The 23,683-nt window shown below is 38.3% G+C and overlaps 2 protein-coding genes across 5 annotated transcripts in view; both read right to left on the reverse strand.

The window, feature by feature from the left end:
• Window positions 1-17,146, reverse strand: part of Got1 (Glutamate oxaloacetate transaminase 1) — a 56,812-nt gene extending 39,666 nt beyond the window's left edge. The window contains exon 1 of the mRNA XM_073980628.1: window positions 16,161-17,146. Coding sequence (XP_073836729.1) covers window positions 16,161-16,275 — 115 coding nt within the window. The 5' untranslated portion in view covers window positions 16,276-17,146. The remainder of the gene's footprint in view (window positions 1-16,160) is intronic.
• Window positions 9-18,365, reverse strand: 4E-T (eIF4E-Transporter). Of its 4 annotated transcripts, none has more exons than XM_073980627.1 (3): window positions 18,014-18,365; window positions 17,455-17,725; window positions 9-4,550 (listed from the first exon to the last, which is right to left on the reverse strand). In XM_073980627.1, the coding sequence occupies exon 3, from the start codon at window positions 4,536-4,538 to the stop codon at window positions 276-278; it is 4,263 nt and encodes a 1,420-aa protein (XP_073836728.1). In that variant the 5' UTR covers window positions 4,539-4,550; window positions 17,455-17,725; window positions 18,014-18,365; the 3' UTR covers window positions 9-275. The 4 variants fall into 4 exon arrangements, with proteins under 4 accessions (XP_073836728.1, XP_073836725.1, XP_073836727.1 ...); XM_073980624.1 differs by having other exon boundaries at window positions 17,455-17,748; window positions 17,909-18,365; XM_073980626.1 differs by having other exon boundaries at window positions 17,455-17,748; window positions 18,014-18,326.
• Window positions 18,366-23,683: the final 5,318 nt, after the last annotated feature.

Consider the following 23,683-nt stretch of genomic DNA (forward strand, 5'->3'; position numbering starts at 1 on the left):
CATTTGTATTTGTTGTTTTTTGGGTATTTCTTTCTTGTTATCTTTTTATTTACCACTTTTTGGCACAAACTTGTGAAAAAAACTGTCGAATTCAAAATTTACAAAAGAAAGGAAAATGAATTGAGTTTTTGAATTGGGTTCTTGTTGTTTGTTTCAATATCCAACTAATTACAATAACTTTTATGTGTATTTGTTGTTGTTCTCTTTTTTTCAAATTTATTATAATTATAGTTATAAGCATGTTTCGGTTTGTTTTTCTTGTTTTTGTTTCTCTATTAATTGTGTACAGGCGTTGAGGAATGTTGTATACTCTTCTCCAATGCTTCCAAGCTCAGGGCCTGGTTCATATTCAATAGTGGCAGTTTTCCTGCAGAAGCCTTGGCCAAAACCTCAGGTGAAAACCATTGAGCCAACACATTGCTTGTAGGGGACAGACGTCCGTCCGCTTGGTAATTTAAATTCGTGGCAGAATTGTTGTCGTTATTTGTTGATGGTGGTTGCTGATGATGGGAGAGTTGTGGTTGTTGTTGTTGGGCTACGGCAGCAGCAACGGCCATGTCCAAAAATGGATGTTGTTGGAACATTTGATGTTGTTGACGTTGCAGTTCCAATGAGCGTTGTTGCTGCTGTTGTTGGAACAAGTGATGTTGTTGTTGTTGTGGATGATTATTCTGAGGCGATTGATTTTGCAAAAAGTGTGCAGGGAAAGGATGCCCGCCCAACATTGCCTGTGGGGGTGGTTGGGGCTGTTGTTGTTGTTGCTGTTGTGAAAATTGCTGCATTTGTCCCACATTAGCTTGATTTTGAGCATTTTGGGGGTCATTCATATGGTTGGGCATTTGTGGCTTAAGTTGATTCTGTTGCTGTTGCATGACTTGTGACACCGGTCCCTTTAGTATAGGTCTTCCCATAGGCTTATTCATGGAATTTACCATTGATGGATGTGCTGCTGTCGGGCCCCCAATAAAGCCGGGAGGCCATTTAAGACCAGCAAGTGGCTGATTTCTCAAATGTGGTGGCAACATTTGAGGACTGCCGGATTCAGGATTTGGTGGCATTTGTTGGGGTTGCTGCTGTTGCAAATGTTGAGGATTTCCAGCTCCGAGTATCATTCTAGGCGGGTTAATATGCTGTTGAAGTTGATGCTGCTGTTGTTGTTGCTGCTGCTGTTGTTGTTGTTGTTGCTGCTGTTGTTGTTGCTGCTGCTGTTGTTGTTGTTGTTTTATCATGTGTTGTTGCAGAGGAGGCGGAGTTTGAATAGGAGGTCCGGGCAAATGTGCCTGCTGCTGTTGTAAATGTTGCAGTTGTAGATGTAGCTGCTGTTGAAGCTGCTGATGTTGCAACTGGTGTTGTTGCTGCTGCTGTTGTTGTTGTGGAGAAGCCATTGGCATTGGAGTTTGCTGAGTGTTATTATCTTTCTCAGCTGTCATTTTACGTAAAACCGAAGTTGGCGTAAAAGCAAGTGGTGTGGGAGAATGTACAGGTCGTGTTTGTTGCATAACATGCATTATATCACCGGGATTGGGCTGTTGCTGCTGTTGTTGTTGTTGCGGTGGTGGTGGTTGGGATTGTTGTTGTTGAGGCTGTTCCTGCATATGATTACCCATGATTGGAGACATTAGATGAGGATGGTGTCCACCCAATTGCATATTCTTGTTGACCATTCCTCCACCCTGTCCCTGAAACTGGGGTGAAGGCTGTTGTGGAGGCATTCGATGATGTTGTGGCGGTATCATCTTCAACATTGTCTGATGACGTCGCATCATGGCCTGTTGATGCATCAACTTCAGCATGTCTTCATGATCCAGCATATTGAGCGGTGGTGTTGGATGAGGCAATCCATGTGGAATCATACCGGGCGGTAACATTCCAATCGGTGTTGGTATGGGCATATGTTGCTCGCCACCGGGAGGTACCATTAGATTCATTGGCATGTCTACTTTAGGTTTGCCCAGCTGATCCAACAATTTTCTAAATGCTCCAATATCTTGACCGGACATCTCATTTGATTGCGAAACATTTTCGGAATTTCTCATTTGTCCCTCATTGGGTGGTGGAGGTCCGTGCATTATAAAACCTCCAACCATTTCTCCACTTCCACTCTCTCCACCACCACCACCGGCGTCCATTTTTCGCATTCTAGCTTCCAATTCTCCAACACTAAGAGGCGCTGGCATAGCAGGAAAGCCCTTGGGTAAATCTGGCGTTGGTACATTACCACTTTTGAAGAATGCCATCAACGAGGAGTTTACGTCATTGTGATTTTCGTTAAGATCAACATTCGAAGATGAAGGTTGTTGATGTCGTTTCTCTTCTCCAATTAGTGTTGAAGATATGTCATTTGTCATATCGTTGTTGTTGTTAGTTTCACTGCTGTTGCGGAACCAACGACTGAAACGTGATGATCCCGCGGATTCGTTGAACGGTAATGACGGTTGATGGCCTCCTCCTATAAGCGAGCTCTCCAAGGTGTCAATATTAAGGAATCTCTCAAAGAACTGCTCTGTTATATTTACTGCATCGTTAGGCGGTACAGAAACAGTTGCAGCAGCCACCGCTGCAGCATCTTCTGCGGCTGCTACGGCAACAGATGCGGCCACAACTTGTTCAGCCTGTTTTTCCATAGTGTTATCCAAATTCATGTTCGCATTAACACTGGTGTTTGCTGACGCGTTTTCCTTTTGAGGCGAAGAATCCTTGTGTTCAACAGAATTTGTGTCCTCCTTCGTATTATCGACCTCTGAGTCTCTGGCTTCATATTTTATATTATTTTCAGAGTTTAGGGTTTCATGCGAACCATCTATTTTGTCTTTGGTTGATGTATTCAAATTCAAATTACTGCTACTATTGAACAAGGAACTTTCCGAATCTTTTCTATCACTTCCGATTTGTGGTGTTTTGTCGCCATTGGCCGTTGCAGCCTCAGACACTTCTAACATATCCATTTCCTCAAAACCACGCAATTCAATTGTATCATGTTGAGAGGTTGGACCTTCACTAAGCCATTCCGGTTCGTCTTTACTATACCTGCTATATTCTCGCGATTCTCGTCTTTCACGAGGAGTGCCAGCTCGTAAATCTCTCGCTTCACGGAAGTCCTTAAAATCACGATGTTCACGAGCACTACTACTACCGCCCATAAAACCTCGACTCCGGAACGACATAGTTCGTTGACCGGCCGCAGTAGTGCTATCGTACTTATCGGTTTCGCCACCATCCACCAAAACATGACGTTCATAATAATTGGCTTTTTCCAGATTGCGGGCATCGCCACCAAAACGTGCTGAGGTATTCCGAAGATTCATTTTTTCTACACCTCCTCCGGTAACTCCGTTGTCGTTGTATTTACCCTGCGTTGCTAACAGCTTGTCTTTTTCAACCCGCTTGCCGTCAGGAGGTGGTCGCAAACCGGGAATATCCCTAGGCATAAGACGACCACTGCCAATGCGGCGTTCGTAGACTAGTCTCTGTTTGCCAGTTCCTCCAGGACCTAAAGCTGTATTGCCAGATGGAGAGTATTCTACATTTAATTTGGACATTGATGGAATCCAACCTGGCTGGGTGTCCCCATAAGGATCATCTTTACCAGATCGTGCATTGGGAGACGGCTTATACATACTCATAGGTTTCAATAGCTCTTTCCGCTTGAGATTACCACCACCAGCCAGGCCATGCGAGTCATCAGCAGATTTATTCTCTTCGTTACCATCACTACTGTCATTGTCGTTGGTTGTACCGGCGCCACTGTACCCACCACCGCCACTACTAGCACTGGTGCTGCGTAGAGATGGTGTTTGTCCCTCTGTTGGCTTACCGGGCAGATTGCCAGAACGCCGCTTAACAAAAGCCGGCATTAAATGTGAGGAAGATATGCTACGGTGATCAATATAACTGCCAATTCCACCACTGCTTCCACCTAAAGAGCCCGTAGCATGAATTACACCACGTTGAGGATTCATAAATCTTGGACGTACAGTACGTTTGCTGGCCAGCAACGACGGAGGTCCGCCCATCAAATGGGGCGGCTGGTGAAGGCCACCCAAATAACCTCCACCACCACCAGGACCATCATTACCCAATTCATATGCCGTATCATCGCCGCCTAAGCCATCACAACCACCCTCACTGGAACAGCAACCAGGACCTCCTGTACAACTGCCATACTGATTACCATTATTTGGCGCCTTCCACAAACCTAAATACTGAAGTTCGTTGCGTAAACGACAAGTCCATATGGACAAAATTTGTAGTTCGGGTTTAAGCGCACATTCGGGATGTTGAAGCGAATGCTGTTCTTTTCGTAGGGCTATCAGTGATCGTCGTGTGTATCGTATAAGATCTGTATCTGCTGCTGTCGTTGCGCCATTTGTGACTGAAGATTGTCCCGTCGCCGGTGCTATCGCTGATGAGCTATCTTCACAATCTGCACTGATACTGGCGATTTGCTGTGTACTATTACCAACATCATTGATTTCACACTGTTGTTGATTATTGTAAGATTGTCCAGATATTGCCACGTCGTGTTCAGCAGACATCATCAATTCGTTAGACTATAATATTAAGGAATAGTTAAAATCCTTTAGTTTTAGTTGTTGAAGATAAGTAAATGCTTAATATAACACTCACACATACATATTTATAATGTTTCAATCATTCACAACGAACGCATTAGTTGAGATTTAAGGATTGTTTCTTCATGTCGATACGGAAATGAAAGTGAACCAAAAAAAGTCCGTTTTTCCAATTTTTTTGTCGTAAATTTAATACATTTTACATTGTGGTATATATAACTCAGATAAACGGACTCCCATATACAAAATTTTGCCATATCGATGCCTTACTTCCTCATCCCCGTATCTTAATACATAATTCATTTTTTATGAGAGACACAAAATGATTTTTTGATACATCGGTGGTTGGGTAAAATTTTAAATGCAATTATTGGAAAATTGAGAATATTACTTGCGTTTAAACTTTTACCCTTTTTTGTATTTTTTTTTTTTTATTTTTTAAGTTATGAGGCATCGATATCCAACATGGTTTTAAAAACTCATTTCATTTGTTATTTATTATTATCGTAGACTAATGAATGAATATGAAGACAGAGAATTTGTAATGTGTTTGTTTTTTGTAGGGATCGCCCTTAAAAATTGCAAGATTTTGTTGATTTTTTTATTTGAGGATGCAGATCTAGCCAATAGTACTCACATATTGTCTTTTACCATCATAAATAGTTTAAAACAATGTCGTTCTTTGATATTGTTAAAGTTACGAAGTTTTTCGGCTATTCACACACACATGACCCGAACGCAACGAAAGAGCACACAAAAGAGAACAAATGTTTTGATTTGTTTTTGTTTTGCAGCATGTGGGCATACAACCTTACTAACACACTGTCAAAAATTGGCAATATTCAGAATTTTGTGTGCTCTCTTCTTGGTCGGCTATGGTTTAAAAATGCATAGTTCTTGCCATTTTAAAAATTGAGTACCTCGTCAACTGACTCAACTTTCACTCAATGAGAGAATTTAACTGAAGGGTTTCTTTGTCTGTACATCAGACATGACCAAAAAGAGAACGGAGAAATTGTAAATGTATTCAAAATATTGGCAACTTATAACAGTGTGTTAGTAAGTTTGTATTCACGCCAGCTACAAAACAATAACAAATCAAAACATTTGTTCTCTTTTGTACGATCTTTCTGTGCATTCGGGTCGTGTGCGTGTAAATTGCCGAAAATCATCGACACCACCGTGCCAAAGAAGAACACATTTGCTGTACATTCATTAGCCTATGTTGTTATTTTAATATAACATTTCCATCAGCCCATTCATGAATATTCTTGCGGAATTTAACTCTCGCGGAATAGATTTTTCTCGAGAGAACATTCCTCCAATCGTAAATAATTAGAGAGAAATAATCATTTGAATTTGAATCATTTGGGGAGGGTATTATAAGTTGGTTTTGGCCAAAAAGTTTGTAACGCATCGAAATAATGGTCGTAGACCTATACTTAGCTGAGTCGATCTGGCTATGTTTGTCCGTCTGTCCATCTAAACCTTGTAATCACGCTACATGTCGCAATTTTGATCGGATCGTCACCAAATTTTGGGTGTTGGTGAAGGTCCCGGAGGGGAAGAAGCCTATTGATTTTGGTGATGGTCGGATAATACTCAGTAGTGCGATTCTCTAACTCATTTTTTCAGTTACCGACAAATGTCGGTAAAATTAAAATGCTTATAATTTCGGTAATTAACGATATTATTCGGTAAGTTAGCGACCAATAAAAAGTAGTCGAAAAGTTCTACCGATAGCAACAGTGTTGTCAACTTTAATTTGAACTTTTCATTCACGAAATTTTGGGGGTTGATGGGGGCTCCACAAAGGAAGAAGCCTATTGATTTTGGTGGTAGTCGGATAATATTTAGGGGTCGGAATGGGCAAAAACTCATTTGGAGACAAATTCAAAGTTTTATTCTATGTGAATATATTGGCTTTTAGTAGGGGTATTCCAACGGCAAAACCTGTCAATTGAAGAAGAAAATATTACCTTTACATTGGCGTAAAGCAGGTTGGCGAAGGTGGTCAAACAAGGGAGATACCACAATAGTCGGTAATTCATCCAATTCTTCCATTTTTTGCAATCAAGCTACAGGTCGTAATTTTGATCGGATGGTCACGAAAGTTTGATTGCTTATGGGGGTCCCAGAGAGAAAGAGGCATATTATTTTTGGTGGTAGTCGGATTATATTCTCTAAAAGAAATGTTAACTAGTGAAAAGCTTATGCACAGGGGTAGTGGTGTAAGGTATCACATGGTCGGCCCCGTACCGACTATAGCCTTTGCTTACTTGTTTGTACAAAGTTTGTGGGAAATACTAAGTTTTGTCGTAAACCCTTTCAGTTTTGCAAGGGAGATTTATTTGGAGGAAAACACATGTTTGGGAGCGTTCATGATACCTACTGATAGGAAAAAGAGAGAAATTCCGCACGGATTTTTTATTTTCATATACAATAGAAATGTTATCACAGTAAAGGTAGAGTTACATTAGGCAAATATTTGCTCCAGCGACCGGGAGTGTGCGCTTACTGAGAGCAAGTGAGCATAAATTCAATGTATTATTAACACTCACTTGATCTCAGTAAGCGCACAATGCCGGTCGCTGGAGCAAATATTTGCCTAATGTGACCTTACCTTAAGTGATCCTTACGAAGGCAGGGACGACAAAGTGAGGCGTTTGAAAATTCGGTAAAAAAAAATTTACCCTAAATAAAAAATTATACACCCAGGTCTCTTTATTCCCAAAATAAAATCTTCAAACAAATTATAAACTAAAAGAAGTCAGACATGTATTGACAGCAAGAGAATTAAAATACATATGTGGGCAGAAAATATGGCCAACCAAAATTGCTTTAAGAATCCCACGATAATTCTGCATAGAAAGTTAAACTGGTGGTTTGTTTTCATTTATGTATATGATAATGAAAGCTAAAACAAGCATATTAATTATTATCAACGACAAAATGGATTAATGGTCCAATACAAACAGCGAACATATTCGCAAAGATAGGAACAACATATGTATATATACATAAATGTTGACATTTTTTCTGAAAATAGTACAAACATTTTCGATTGTTTCTAATCTATTCTGATTCTCTTGTTATAAATAAAAGTTAAAAGATGTGGGCGATAAAGAAAGGAAGAATTTAAGGCGGCGTCGACCATGAAGAGTATACGAAAATGAAAATGACAACTTATGTAAATAACTAAGTAAATTATTAAATCTTTCAAACCAGCAAAAGTGGTATCTTTCTTTGAAATATTGAAAAAATCATCATTCCGAAAAAGTATAACGGCTTTTGGACTTTTAAAAATGCATATAACCCTAACGACAATTGTGTATTTAGCAGAGATAGTTAGGGGACTCGAACCCAAACATACAAATTCCGTGACTATATGGCTGACTTTTAAAATGCAACAAAAATACTGTGTTTCGATTATTGCTCAGGCACTGTAAAAGTTTATAAAATGCTAAGGTTGTAAAATTTACATAATGTATCTATCTATTGGGTGCCACCGTGGTGCAATGGTATGCACGCCCGCCTTGCACGCAGAAGGTCGGTGGTTCGATTCCCCGGCCAGGCAACACCAAACATTTTTCAACGGTGGCAAAATACCCCTCAGTAATGTTGGCGACATTTCCTGAGTATTTCAGCCTTGAAAAACTTCTCTATAAGTGGTGTCTTAGGACACGCCGTTCGGACTCGGCGATAAACAGTAGGTCCCATATCATTGAGCTAAATATGAATCGGGGTGCACTCATTGATATGAGAGAAGTCTCCCTTGTCCCGTATGGGATGTTGTGGAACAATGTTTTTTTTTTATCTATCAGTTTCAATGCACATGCTTTGCATGTATCCTGCCTTTCTAATACGCATCAGCGGCGTTTTGGAATACAATACTCTATATTCATGGTGTATCAGTGCGAGATGGAATAAAATGCTTAAGACTACGACGAAAGGCTTAAACTCGAGAGCAATTCAAGGCTGCAGAGTGATGCGTACCAGGACTATGTAACGAGATACCAATCTACGGACATGGCGCGCCACCGATGTGCTACTACAACGGGAAACTTCATGCGGTATACTTCGAAGCCCTTCTCTGCCAGTGTTCTAGGTTGTCAGTTAAAAGACACAGCCTGTTTGATATGCGGGAGATGGTATCTCTCTTACTTTTCCCTCATAGATCCCGCAGACCTGTTAAATTATTGTAGGAGCCTTAAGTGGCTATGAGGCGGATCATACTAGACTCAAGAAGTTCAATTACACTCCTCCTACCTTGTTCATTTTCTTCTCCCTACCTTTCCCCTCGTACCCTTATCTCTTTTCAGTGAGCTGCGCATCCTATAACTTAATCTAAAACATCTTCCAGCCGGTGGGTAATGTGCATATGTTTTCCGAGGAAGAAAATCATGTTTTCAAAAACAGAAATACTGATATTGATAAAGCAGTCTGTATACCTTTAATACCCATTATAGCCCAGTCAAAATAGACATTGAAAAAGCAAAAATTCCCACAGAGCTGAATTTTGGTGGAGAGCTAGGGTTTGCCATTACAAGCAACGTCCTAAAAGTCCCCATCGATCCCATGTGTGCAAAAAAAGTTATTCGGGGTCAAAGGTCAAATCTTAAGGGTTTTTATGTTTTCGGATTTATTTTTTGAAAACGGTTAATCTAATCAAAAATTTACTAAAGTAAATATTGTAGTTTTATTGTAGTTTGATCTTTATAATTTTTTTCCTAGAAGGAACCATTCTTGAGATATAGCTGTTCTAAAAAACACTTGATTTTTATGCACTTATAAGGAAAATATGCGCAAATTCAGACGAAGCGAAGTAACCCGGTCCGTCCCCCAAAAAAATATATTTTTTCTTGAAGAGCTTTAAAAAAATCCAACAAAATCGTAGCGTGTTTAGTTGTGTTATTCAATTTTAGAGTCATTTTATGCAAAAAATAGCCCATTTAACCCACATGTGTAAACGAAAGCCCAACGGGAACTACCCCAACGAAAACTATCCGATTTTTTTTTTCATTTTGTCCGAAGGTAGTGTTTGTTGCGCTGATTACGGAAATATATAATTTTCAAGGATGGCGGATCCGGTTCGCCGGTTACTCGACCCGAAAGGGCAAATTTAAATACCGGGTTAGACCCGGTTCTACTGAACCGATTACTGCAAAGTGGATATCGTTTGAAAGCTTATGGAAGAACCTAAAACATAGTGTCGTTACTTTAACCGGTTCGCCTCATAATGTATCTCGAAAATGGTAAGTCGTTTTTAAAAATCATAAAGATCACTCTTGTAGACAATTATTAAATCTACAACTTTTATTTTAGTCGGCTTTTGCTTACCGTTTTTGAGAAAAATTAAAAGAACTGAATAATGCCTCCAAAAATGACCTTTGACCCCGAGTAACCTGTTTTGCACACATGGGATCGATGAGGACTTTAAGGACGTTGCTTGTAATGGTCAACCCTAGCTCTCCACCAAAATTTAGCTCTGTGGAAATTTTTGCTATTTCCCTCTTATACGCATGTCTATTTTGACTGGGCTATTAATATAATATACCAATTAATATACATATTTGCAGAGATGTGGAAGAATTTGAAATCAGTCTTATCAAGAATCAGAAAAGAAAATGACAAATTGGTAGAAGAAATGAAAGAACAAATTAGAAGCGCATCAACAATATAGAACGGCAGTTAAGAAGGAATGAATACTTTCCTGCGAAGGCAAAGGTCATAAATAACACAGACAACTAAATAACATCTTAATCTGCGGGCGAAGAGAGGATTGGAGCCAAAGAGATTTAGGAGCAGACCTTAAAATGGGAAATTTAGCGACTACATATCCCCAGTCTAGAGATATTGGAACAACTCTAGTTTAGTAAAAACTCTCCGATTTTTTTGAAATTTTTTCCAGAGGTAGATATTGTTGCGCTGATCACGGAAATGTATAATTTTCTTGGGGGACGGACCCGGTTACCCGGTTATTGGACCCGAAAGTCCGGGTACAAAACCCGGGTTGGACCCGGCTCTACAAAATGGGTATCATTGGAAAGCTTATGGAAATACCCAACAAGTGGTCATATGATGGGGTTATTTTCAGGTGGTCAGGTGATATAACCCAAAAACTGATTTTTGGACCCGGATTTTTCCATAAAACCCTAAAAAAGTCGAAAATGGATCCATTATGGGAGCCCGTCAGATGTATGTCAGATTATAGCTCCCACTTTAACCTTTCCAAAATGGTGCTATATGTTGTGATACCTTCTCTGGATCCAGAGATATGGCTCTTAGAATCTCGAAAACCCGGTTTCTCCAAGTGGCTATTTATAGAAATAAGCTCTCCAATGTAGCAATCGGTTCAGTAGAGCCGGGTCTAACCCGGGTTTTGTACCCGGACTTTCGGGTCCAATAACCGGGTAACCGGGTCCGTCCCCCAAGAAAATTATACATTTCCGTGATCAGCGCAACAATATCTACCTCTGGTAAAAATTTCAAAAAAATCGGAGAGTTTTTACTAAACTAGAGTTAAGCCGAGATATTAATATGTTGATGTCGTTATCCCATTTAGAAATTACTTCTATACAGACGGTTCCAATATGGAAGAATGTACCGGAGGTGACGTATAATATAATGTGAAAAGCTAAATCTTAGGTTAGGTTAAGTCATCAAATCCTGTAGCATGCAATCTGAGGTCGTCCTTTCCGACTACGCTGGCTACCAGTAGTGGGATTCTGTAACACATTTTTGCTGTTACCGACAAAAATAGGTAAAATTAAATCGCAAAATGATGACTAAAAACACAAAGAAAAGTTGTCATCACTGTTTGTGTCGGTAGAGACTAGCGACTACTTTTTATTCATCGTTAACTTACCGAAAAATGTCGTTAATTATCGAAATTATAATCATTTTAATTTTACCGACAATTATCGATAACAGCAAAAATCAGTTACAGAATCCCACTACAGGGCACTGCTACATAGGGGATACGAGAAGGCATGTAATATGAATCGGTGTGCACTCATTGATATGAGAGAAGTCTCCCTTGTTCCTTCGGGGATATTGTGGGAACATATGATATATGTTGTGACATTTGGAACGCTTGGAACCGAACAAAGATATCCAAAGTTCAGAAATTTAAGGTAATCCTTTAAGGATGCAATGTGGGGGCAACACCAAGATATCATCCTCCGAAAGTATCGTTATTCCTTACCAATCAAAACTCTTAATTGTTTGTTTCAGTTTTTGACAGGTTCATATAAATATGACACTTTACCGCCTTTCACAATAACTAATTAATCTATCCCACTACTCTTTCCTTGATCAATTTAACCCATATCGTACCGAGGCAAATTTTTTATTTATTTTTTAAAAACAAAACACTTTTTTAGGGTAATTAGGACCCACTGATGTCAAAAATCAAATCAAAAAAAATGTTCCTATTTTACGTTTTCCCGGAAAGTGGTGTTCGAAATTTCGAACACTGGCGCCTAAACTATATGTATAGAGGTAAAATAAAATTGATTTATTTGCCGTTTTATTGATGTATTTCACCATTTTTGTATGAAAAAATGGTTGAAGATTGGTATTGAGACTTCTTTGGACCTACAAAACTTTTCCCCGAAATGTGTTGGCACTAGTCCACGTTTTGGATTGCCCCCATAAAACGGTACCGCCGGATTTTCGGAAGATTTCAAGGATTTAGCTGCATTATCCTACATAAATGGTAGTAAATTAATACATATTTAGTCTTTTTTGAGGCTAATTAACTTTCCTCCAGAAATTTGTCAGCATAGGTCCACGTTTTATATAGCCTCCGTTGAATGGTACCTAATGATTTTAGGGTATTTCAGGATTTTAGCCGCACTATCCTTTAGAAATGGCTGAAATTTAGTATTAAGTCTTAAATGGTGCTATAATAACTTTTTCCCCGCAATTTGTCAGTAAATTTCCACGTTTTGATATACCAATCGATATGTAGGTTAAGTACCAGCGTTCGAAATTTCGAACAGTCAACTTTGCACATCTTTAAATCGCGCTTGCGCATATAAATCAAGTTCTCTATATTTTGCGAAACGGCTACATATATTGGCAATAATTCCCCATCCCATGATTACGTTTTTAATTGAATTTTTTTTATAATTTTTTAAAATAAATTTAAAAAGTATCCAAAAATATAGGTTTCAAAAATCTACCCTTAACATCGAGGGGGAGGGGGGGGGGGCTTTCAAGGGAACTATTTTTTTTTATTTGCTGACACATTAGACTTTGTACATATACCAAAACTTATTTAAAATTTGACCTTTTTCATCCATAAATATTTTTTTGAAAAGAAGTGATTTTACTGTTCGAAAAATCGAACACCAAGTACGAAATGGGTTAAATCATTCTTAGACACACTTTTAATCTCGGAATATTTTTCTTCTAAAATTCAAACGAGAGAATAAAATTAGGCTTAAAACAAAATCTAAATCAAAAAATAATTTCTTTTATTTAAATAAATAAATATGTGCGTAAATAATCCATTGAAATTGCAATCGTGTAATACTTGTTATTGAAGATGTGGTTCGACTTAATTATTGTTTTGTTGTTAACTGAAAGTGTAAAAATAAGATAACGAATACACAACAGGTAAACTTTATTTTTTCAGGTGTTGTAAATAAGCAGCTGATAAAAATTTAGAATGCATTGTATATAATATATACTATGCATATTCAGGTATTGTTCTGTACATGAATGGATCAACATTTTTATTTTTAGAAAAAATTAGACTCTCATTTGTTTCTTTAAACTTTCACCTTATATAAAAAGGTAAAAACTAGTTTCATTCTGAACGTAAATTTCACGTGAGTTTTCTCACTCTCTCCATTAAGTTGAAACGGAAGAGAGACAAAACTCGCGGGAAATTTAATTTCGAAATAAAGTTAAAAATTATTTCCTGGAAAGTTTACTGAACTAAATGTTTCGTGTTTATCGATTTCTTTCAATATCTTCAGTGTTCCTTTTCTAAATTCTCAAATAAAGTTAAATACACAATCCATAATCTATCACATATCCAGCCAATAAAAATAATCTGAGTTATATTTTATTGCTGTAGAGTAAATCATATCAAAAACATATTCAATATTGATTTTTAACCAATAACTTTTCAAAAACGTTCAGTGGCTACTAATATTCTGATAGTATTGTTTGCATTTCAATTGAGATATTTAAAATAACACAAAGCCTGAGTTTGTTAAACAAACCATTTACAATGAATATGAAATTAAACAGGGTAATGAACTCCTCCTAGAAATTAGATGTTCAACAATTATGTAGCCATAAATCATAAGATGCTCGATTTTAGAGATTTCTTGTCTCCTAAAATTTGAGATATGAAACAACTTTACTTTCTAAAAATTGCTTTCCGTGGTATTATTTAAAATCGACCTAAATTAGAGAAAGTAGCAGCTGTACAAATATCACTTAAAAGAAACCTTAAATTAGAACAAAATAAAAAAGATGAAAAGTTACGTTTGTTCTGTTTTAGTTGAAGATTCAATCATATGATTGTTTAAGTCTGGAGTATTCCCCCATTGGCTTAACTTCATCACTTTCCTCTTTGCAGAGAAAAATGTTTACAAAACGCACTGACAAACTAACAGATACGATCAAAGAAATCTGTTTCTAAAAAAATTGGCCCAAATTAATATAGTACCGACTACCAAATTGTTTCATTGATAAATATTTTTTAAAAACAGAAATGTTGATAAAGAAGACTTTATGCCTTTAATTTTTAATGTAATATACCACATACATAGAGCACAAAAAATCAATTGAGATGTAGAAGAATTTGAATATCAGTTTTATCAAGAATGCTAAAAGAAACTGCCAAAACTAATAACTAGGCGCCCAAATTTAAATTTAGCGACTACATATAATCAGTCTTGAGATTTGAAAATGTTTATGTCGTTATCTCAATTAGAGATGACTGGAGCCAAAGTAGCCCACCTCTATGGACGGTCTGGTCTTATATACAGATGGTTCGAATATGGAAGAATTTACCAGTGTCTGCCTTTCCATTTGTCAAAAATCTAATACTGCAATGACCCCTAGAACGATTCTGATCTCAATTGGATTTAATGGAGGTTATTCTGAACGAAAATTAGCCGTGAGTTTTATCTTTTCGCCGTTTCAACTTAAGGGAGAAAGTGGAAAACGCACAGGGAATTTTTGTTCAGAATTAACCCCGATAATTAAAAGGCGCAGCGTGTCGTCTGAACTAATTATCTTCTTTCTTCGCACGGTCCCAATTTCTTCCCAATAAGGTAAATCGAGACTCATAAAATCATTATACATTAAAAGGACAGTCATCGGCCGGGATTTATTCAACCCTTAGACAAGACCGCTACGCATAGAAAATTTTCTTGGAATTGTTTGTCCGATTTTTTAGTATATCCAAGTCTCCCTTTTCCCTTCGTGTATAATGCGGGAATATATGTATGTATCTCGACGAACACATAGCGGACATAACTCCTAAAACCATGTTGGAAGTTATGTCTTTAAGGGCACATAGAAATTGGTACAAATACGACACATTAAACGTAGCTTAATCAGCTGGTCTTCTATTGCTACAATGGACTCCAAGTACTGTTTTCAAACTGTGGTGTGATTTTTTTATTATATCAGCGACTGCATCCCTGTGATCACTATTGATTGCCGTGTTTATTAGAATGATTACCTAACAATTTATTATATATACATATATAATTTATTGTTTACACCAACTGGATTCATTCCAAGTGCGCTGGAAGGTGGAATGGTTTGAATACATTTTTTGGACAACTAACTTACATACATAAAACATTATAAAAACCTTAATTTTTAGTTAATGCAGCTGAAAACATACATACATACTATCAAAAGGAAACCTAAATATTCTAGAATTTAGAAAATACTAAAATCTAATCAAATCAAATCCAATAATCCATTCAAATTTTCCAACCACCAACTGCGTTGTAATTTCCTTAAAAAGTATTATTTTTGTAATTTTTCTCCATATGACCTTTACTGCGACCTCTAACAGTCGTTAAGAGTACTTGTGCCTTTGGAACAAAGACTACGATACCGTCATTCAACCTCAGAAGTGTCCACTTCTATGAGTTGGAAGGCATTAGATGAAATATAAACATCAAAACCCAAACAGAATGTACATACGTACATACATATTTTTATATTTATAAATATCAACACATTGCAAAATTTATATTATAAATATGAGAAAATGTTTTTTTTTTTTTTTTTTTTGCAAAACAACGAAAATTATTCCCAAGCACAGCAGCAATGAATGCAAATATACAATCACACACTGTAGCCAGCACCCTCTTTTAACCTACAAACGATTATACATAGGTATTGCTGCTTGTTATAAGTGTTGGCGGTTTGTATGTGCTACGTTTTTTTTTTCTCATTAGTCTCGGCCAGCAATACAGATGATGATGTGGGGAATACACTTCCACCTCTTATGTATGAAGTAAAATGTGATACAAAAGGTAATAATTAATCACTGCAATTGCGAAACCAAGGAAATTCTATTCTGACAATTGAAAAACTTACCTCCAACGCCTAAATTGGCCTTCTTGGGATGGGTGTCCTCTTGGAAAGCACGATTTAAGGCAAATACCTCAATGGCTGGACCTTGTTCAACACCAGAAAAAATTGAGCTTGACATTTTTGTTGATTGTGGTTAATGTAAGTAACACAAATGAAATTTCCAAATCAAAGGCAAAGGGGGTTGATACGTTTTTTTAGAAAAAGCTCACAACAAAATACAAAATTATTTTGTAGTTGTAAAGTAAATTATTTTTTCCTTTTTATTTCTCACACAGTAATGCACAGCAAAATTAACCGGCTAATTTTTCGTACAAGAAACTTATTTAGAACGAGAAAATAATTGCAAAGAAAAAATGAATAACTTCACCGAAAAACAACAGTACTTTAAATGGGCTGTGTACACAGGCAACCGTATTATGTGACAGTCTGACGACCACTAGCTAAAACATTAACGGGCGATAACTGAATGAATGTACATTTGATGTGGAAAGTATGTACATATGTGTCAGAACATACGGCGACGTCGGCTACAACAACTATGGGATAAAGCAGCGGCAAAACGTCAAGTGCAAAAAATCAGCAATACTTTAACTGCTGCTGCTTTTTACAATTCACAAGAACGAATGTACGACGTACGTATACAAACAACAACAACAATAATAATATAACGGCAACGAGTTGATGACGACGAAGTCTACGACAGTTGATAGTTATTGTGAACTGTTGTTGTTTTGGTGGGCAGCGGATGTGGATGATAATTGAAATTTCTGTATGTGTATACATTGATAAGTCAGTCGGTCGGTATATTTATGCGTTCTGTAATGGAATTGGAAAATAATCAATAAGCGTATTTGTTTATTTCTACACTTCAACAAACACAACTCTATGAAAGCCCCCATAAACGTCTACGTTTGAAAGTTGTAAACAATCAGTCGCGGCAGAAAGAAGCAGCAGCGCACAATAGCATTTACTAACTTTTTTCTTTAATCACAAACTTTCAGATTTTGCTACAATTTGACAGTTCCCATTTTTATCTATTAACCTGCTTTTCTTCCCTGTGTTCTTTGTGTTGTTGTGGGTCATATTACTATATTGCTTTTTTGGCAAGTATTTATCTGCTGTGTCTTTCAGAGTTTCTCTTTTTTGCTTTTTGTATTTTGCAATTCGTTGTTTGTTCACAATAAACCAATAGCATTATTGTGAATGATTGAAGACATTTTTTACATTGCACTCTTCGTCTCATTCACACACTCACGCACACACACAAAACACACATTTTCAATTTTTTTTCACTTACCACTGATTAACCTTTGCTCTATTTGTTATTGGATTGTTTTTCCTCTATCCTGGAGATTACTCGAAGCCCTATGAAATTCTATGAGATTATTGATCGTAGTCCCCTTTGTATCGAGACAACAGCCTTTTCTTTGCACTCCTCTTCTTGCTTATGTAGTGGGTCAACGTCGTACCCGTCGTCGTAGTGTTTGCTCTCGGTTATCTTCTTCTTTGTTCTGCTGCTGTGTTTTTGCACTTCATCTATTGCTTCTCTTTGTGTTGCGTGTTGTTCGCTGTTCGCACAATTCGTATTTTTCTGTTAATACTTGGCAAATTTTTTCATTCATTCACAATAAGGTTGAATCTTACGGTGAATAAATAAAGAAAATTTGCATTGCGTTCCAAATATTATTCAGATCATTTTTCACTTTCACCATACACCGCTTTATATTTTTTATTTCAAACAATCCGTATACCTCTTGCCCGCAAATGGCCTATATGATGCCGTATTCTGTACAAAAATTAATTTGCTTGGCCGCTATCAATTTATTTTTTTCTCTTGTCCACAATTCTTTGTCTACCTATAATTTAACAGCTGCTTTACTTTCGCACTTCTGTCTTTCGTTCGCTGACTTTTTTCAGTTCCACACTCTTTTGTGTTGATACTTTTCGATAATGTTCATCATGTATCATGTGCGCTTCCCACACTTGAACACAGAAATTATTCACAGTTTATTATTATTTATTCACAGGTTTTTGCAAAATAGTTAAAATATTTTCTGAGATTTGGCTTCCACAACTTGAAAATGAATTAACATTATAAAAATTTCACAGTGACAATAAAGCGACGACTTAGCTCTTGACTTTTAGAGAGAAATCATTCACAGTAATTACAAAATGAGGTTATTAGCTAAGGGTTACCAAGTTTTAAGTAAATTTTTACGAATGGAGGAATAGGAGGACAGTGAAATTTTTACGAATGGAGGAATAGGAGGAAATCGAAAATTTAATTACTCGATTACTCTGATTTGAGTATTCGCATCGCATCATTTCTCGCAGCTACACGCTGAAACTTTCATTCTTAACTTTCCCATTATTTTGGCGTTAACTAGGCGTTTACACTAGACAGTTTGTCTTCAAATACAGCTCTGATTTACTAACACATACATACATTTGTCGTTTGTCTCCCAGCTGTCCATCATCCTTTCACAGACAGCAGGGCTAACAAAATTTTGCAATTTTTTGTAAAAATGTGTGAGATAATAATTGAAATGTGTTGAAAACAAAAGAACATGAACAAAACAAAATACGTGAACGGAAAACAAAAAGAAATCGACGATTTTCATTCATAATTTTACAACTGTTTTTGCAGTTGTCTGGACGCCTACGTCATAAGTCCCAATTTACATTAGGCGAGTTTACTTGCGGCAATTGTCAGTTTGTAGGTGAGAGAGGGTGCTGAGAGGCAAAGGGTTACCATATGCCTCTCCTCTCTCCTACAAAATGACAATTGCCGCAAGTAAACTCGCCCAATGTAAATTGGAACTATAGGCAAGTTTTGGGATTTTGACAACCAATACATGAAGTCAACTGTCCTGTCATTTGTAAACGCAGGGTAATAGATAGATTATAGTACGTTTATATACATATAAGCGGATTTAACAAACCCACTGGGTTTTAAATGTCAATTCCATTACATATACGTCAAACAAATCCTCATAAAGAAGGTTAACCCTGCAAAAGGCTATAATATAAACATGGTCTTATACTAAGGGGTAGTTTACACTATATGTAAATGTCATATGACATGAAATTTTCCATCATTATATAGTCGCTAATATGTGCAATATTGGGGATTTTCATTACGCCATTTACTTTGTGCGTCCACACCAGCAAAATTATAATTAAATTACGTCCCCACATTGCCTGTGTGGGTAGATATGGATCGTTTTTATTTCGTGTAATATGACATTGATAGATAGTGTAAACTACCTCTAAGAACGCCAAAATAATGGGAAAGTTTCATATGCAAGTTTCAGCGTGTGGATTTAGAGCTAAGAACGCCAAAATAATGGGAAAGTTTCATATGAAAGTTTCAGAATGTGGGTTTAGAGAAACAATTCAATTTCACAAGCCGGTTGAAATCGAAATTTGCAAACAGAACTCAGGAATAAAATAACAAAATGCCAAAGACAAAAAAGAGTGAATCTACCTCCGACAGTAAAAATAAAAACCAGACCAGATAATGTAAGTAAATAATCACCAGACTACTTGGAATGTATTAACCTTTTTCTAGCGTGCTTCACCAGCAAAAAAATCCAAGGATACTCAAGATCAGGGATGGCAACTGTTCCGAGGTAAAAATCGTTACAGCCACATACGCCCTATAGGTCTGTAGCGATTTTTACCTTAAAACAGTTGACATTCCTGATTAAACAGTGGTTTTTGTACGTCAAAAATCACCACAAGTAGCGGGAAAACCACCAACTTGGCACCCCTGCTCAAGATGACAAAAAGGGCGGCAGCGGTGGCGGCAACAATAATCAATGGATATTGGACAAGCAACGTCAAGTGCGTATCAATGAATTCCGACTATTCCAATGATTATTATGCGACTTTCGTCGCACAGTTAGTCCCGGTCCACACTAGAGTGATTTCAATGAGAAAATTTAATGAAATTATGCGACGATATATCAATTCCATAGTCCCGGCCCACACTAGGGTAATGTCAATGAAATTTTTACATAAATGTTTTTTTTTTTTTTTTTTTTTTTTTTTTGGAAAAACACATACTTTCAAGAAACTAGTGTACAGACTTTCATGTGTTTGTCAATTATGCTTCATTGCTATATTCGTATAAAACAAACAGACCGTTTTAGTCCCGGTCCACACTTGAGCGATTTCAATGAAATAATTTCATGAAACACCTTGCGCAAGTTGTACTGTATCAATTTGTATTTGCCGTAAATTATTCGGAAACGTCTTGCATTTGCTTTACCCTGCGTTTACAAAAGACAGGACAGTTGACTTCATGTATTGATTGTCAAAAACCCAAAACTTGCCTCTGTGACGTAGGCGTCCAGACAACTGCAAAAACAGTTGTAAAATTATGAATGAAAACCATAGATTTCCTTTTGTTTTCCGTTCACACATTTTGTTTTTGTACATATTCTTTTGTTTTCAACACATTTAAATTATCATCTCACTTCTTTTTCACAAAAATGACAAAAATTTGTTAGGTTAGGTTCAGGATGTGCAGCTGCCATGTTGACAGCTACTCCACTCGGAGACCTTGAGGTCCATTGTGATCATCCAAACTATTAAATTATGTGTGTTGTAGAGGTGGAAGATGTTGTATTGATGTGTGATGTGTGTTGTGTGGTTTGGGCTATTTGATTGTAGATGCTGGATATGGCTGTGTGTGTTGATGTTGGTTGAGTTGTAGGTGGTGATGATATGTAACTGATGTGAAAATAAAGGTGGTGTTGAGGGCAAGTGATGGGGTGCCTGTTGTGGATAGAGCTATGTGATGCTGTGTGACTGTGGGTGATGATATAAGTCTGTTGATGTGCTGTGCTCATAGATGGTGGTGATGTGTAGCTGCTGGTTATATGGTGATTTTGTGCATTCAGGTGATGACAAGGAGATGTGTTAGGTATTGGTGATGTGGATGACAAGTGATGAGGTGCCTGTTGTGGATAGAGCTGTGGATGATGATGTGTGTCTGTTGGTGTGATGTGCTGTGTGGGAGGAAAGTGATTAGGTTGGAAAGGTTGGACAGGAAGGGAAGCGGAAGAGAGAGAGAAGAGTAAGAATAATTAGAATGATTAGTGACTGTATTGGAGAAGTCAGGTTATTTAAAGAGGGAAGATGGTTTAGTAGCTAACTACGATTTAGTTACTAACGGTTTTAGGTCTGTGTTGGCCTGCCCCAGAGCATCTTAAGGCTCTTGCAGTAAACCACCAACACTGTGGGGTCAATAGAGGCGAAGTAGGAAAGAGATTCAATCACATGTTCACCAAATAGTCTATGTCTTTTGACCATCAGTCTAGGACATCTGCATAGAAGGTGCTCGATTGTCTCCGTTTCCTCCTCATCCTCACATAACCTACAGTACTCAATGTTGTTGCCATCCCACTTGCAAGTCATGGATCTTATTCCGCAGTGACCGGTTATTACCCCCACAGCGGTTCTGATTTCTGATTTGCACAGCGAGAGGAGGGACGAAGTTCTACGCCATGAGATAACCGGCCAGATTGACTTAGATACCTTACAACCAGGCACATCCTGCCAAACTTTAACGGTTTCCTCTGCGTAGAGCTTACTGAGTTTGTCGAGGAAGAAGCAGAGAGGTGGCTTGACACTATCCTCTACCGTGAGGTCCGAGGATTGGGATCCTCTTCTAGCCAGTTCATCAACTATCTCGTTTCCCTCAACATTGCAATGCCCTGGAACCCAACAAAACCTAACAACTATGTTACATGTTTTTAAGAGAGACCTGCATCTTTGAACAATCCTGGATTTAATACTGTATGACCCTAACGCTTTTAGGGCAGCCTGACTGTCCACGTAAACAGTGACTGCCTTATCTATAAGGTCCGTCATTCCCACTATTAATTCCAAGGCTTTCAAAACCGCAAAAACTTCTGCCTGAAAAACACTACAGTTGTCATTAAGCTTATATGAGTTCCTGATGTCTAATTCTTCACAGAACACACCAGATCCCGTGCCTTCCTCCATCTTCGATCCATCGGTGAAGATCGACAGGCTATCTGGAAGTGGTCTGCCTCGTGTCCACTCACTCCTGTCGGGGATTAGTACGTCAGCTGTGTCAAAGTCCAGGCTTGATGAGATGTAGTCAGTCTCATCTCCCCTGGCTCTTAGTCCAATCTGGCTACAAGTCCGCTGTAGAACACTAGCATGTCCAAGATGTGAACCACGCCACAGATTTAGCTCTTTAAGCCTCAAGGCAGATCGTGAAGCTCGATACTGTACAAGTATGTCCAAAGGTTGGACGTTCAGTATGGCATTCAATGCGGCCTGAGGGGTGCTTCTTGCTGCTCCAGTAATGAGTACTGACGCAGCTCTTTGCACAGTAGCTAGTTTGGACAGATTGGAATTATTACCTAGGGCATGCCACCAAACGAGACAACCATAGGTCAGAATGGGACTGACCACTGTCCTATACAGCCAGTGTATTACATATGGTCTGAGGCCCCAGCTCTTGCCTATGGAGTTCTTGCAGGAATAAAGCGCGATTAAACCCCTCTTGGTGCGCTCCTCCGTGTTCCTATTCCATCTTAGCCGATGGTCCAGGATCACTCCCAGGTATTTCGCCTCCGTAGAGAGGTCCAATCGCACTCCATCCAGCGTTGGCGGCACAAATTCGGCAATATTTCTTTTTCTGGTGAATAGTACCAGCTCAGTCTTCGCAGGGTTCACCCCAAGACCATTGTGGTGAGCCCAGCGAGAGAGCTTAACCAGCGCACCCTGCATCAGTTCCGACAGCGTCGACAAGAATTTTCCACTGATTAGAAGGACAACGTCGTCAGCGTATGCTACAGCTTTTGTCCCTAGTCTCTCAAACTCCTTGAGTATCCCATTCACCACTAGAAGCCACAGCAATGGAGATAAGACTCCACCTTGTGGGGTGCCCCTAGTGACTGACTTCCTTACGGAACTCTCTCCAATACTGGAATTGATCAGTCTGCTTTCCAGCATTCTGTCAATCCAGTTGATTAAGATAGAGGGGACACTCAGAAGCTCTAGAGAAGAATGAATGGATTCAAGCTTCACATTATTGAACGCTCCCTCTATGTCTAGAAAAGCGGCCAATGTGTGATCCAAGTTATCCATGTTCTTCTCTATATAACTCACTACCTCATGTAGCGCTGTTTCCGTCGATTTCCCTTTCATATAAGCATGCTGGGAGCTGCTTATAAGGTCACAATTTATGTACGATCTGATCTCCAAGTCGAGCAGCCTTTCTAAGGTTTTTAATAGAAAGGAGGAAAGACTTATCGGTCTGTAGTCCTTCGGCAACGCGTGGCTTGGCTTCCCAGCCTTGGGGATATAAGTCACTGTTACCTCTTTCCACAGTGCCGGTACGTGCGACAGCAATAAGCAAGCCCTAAAAATAACCTTCAGTATGGTGATCAATACCGGTGGTGCGTTCTGAAGCATCGCCGGAATGACGCCATCTGGACCAGGAGATTTGTAGGGTTGAAAAGTGCTGATCGCCCAAGAGATCC

The sequence above is a fragment of the Musca autumnalis genome, unplaced genomic scaffold (genome assembly GCF_047663935.1).
Source record: "Musca autumnalis isolate F117 unplaced genomic scaffold, ASM4766393v1 scaffold_4, whole genome shotgun sequence".
Lineage (NCBI taxonomy): Eukaryota > Metazoa > Arthropoda > Insecta > Diptera > Muscidae > Musca > Musca autumnalis.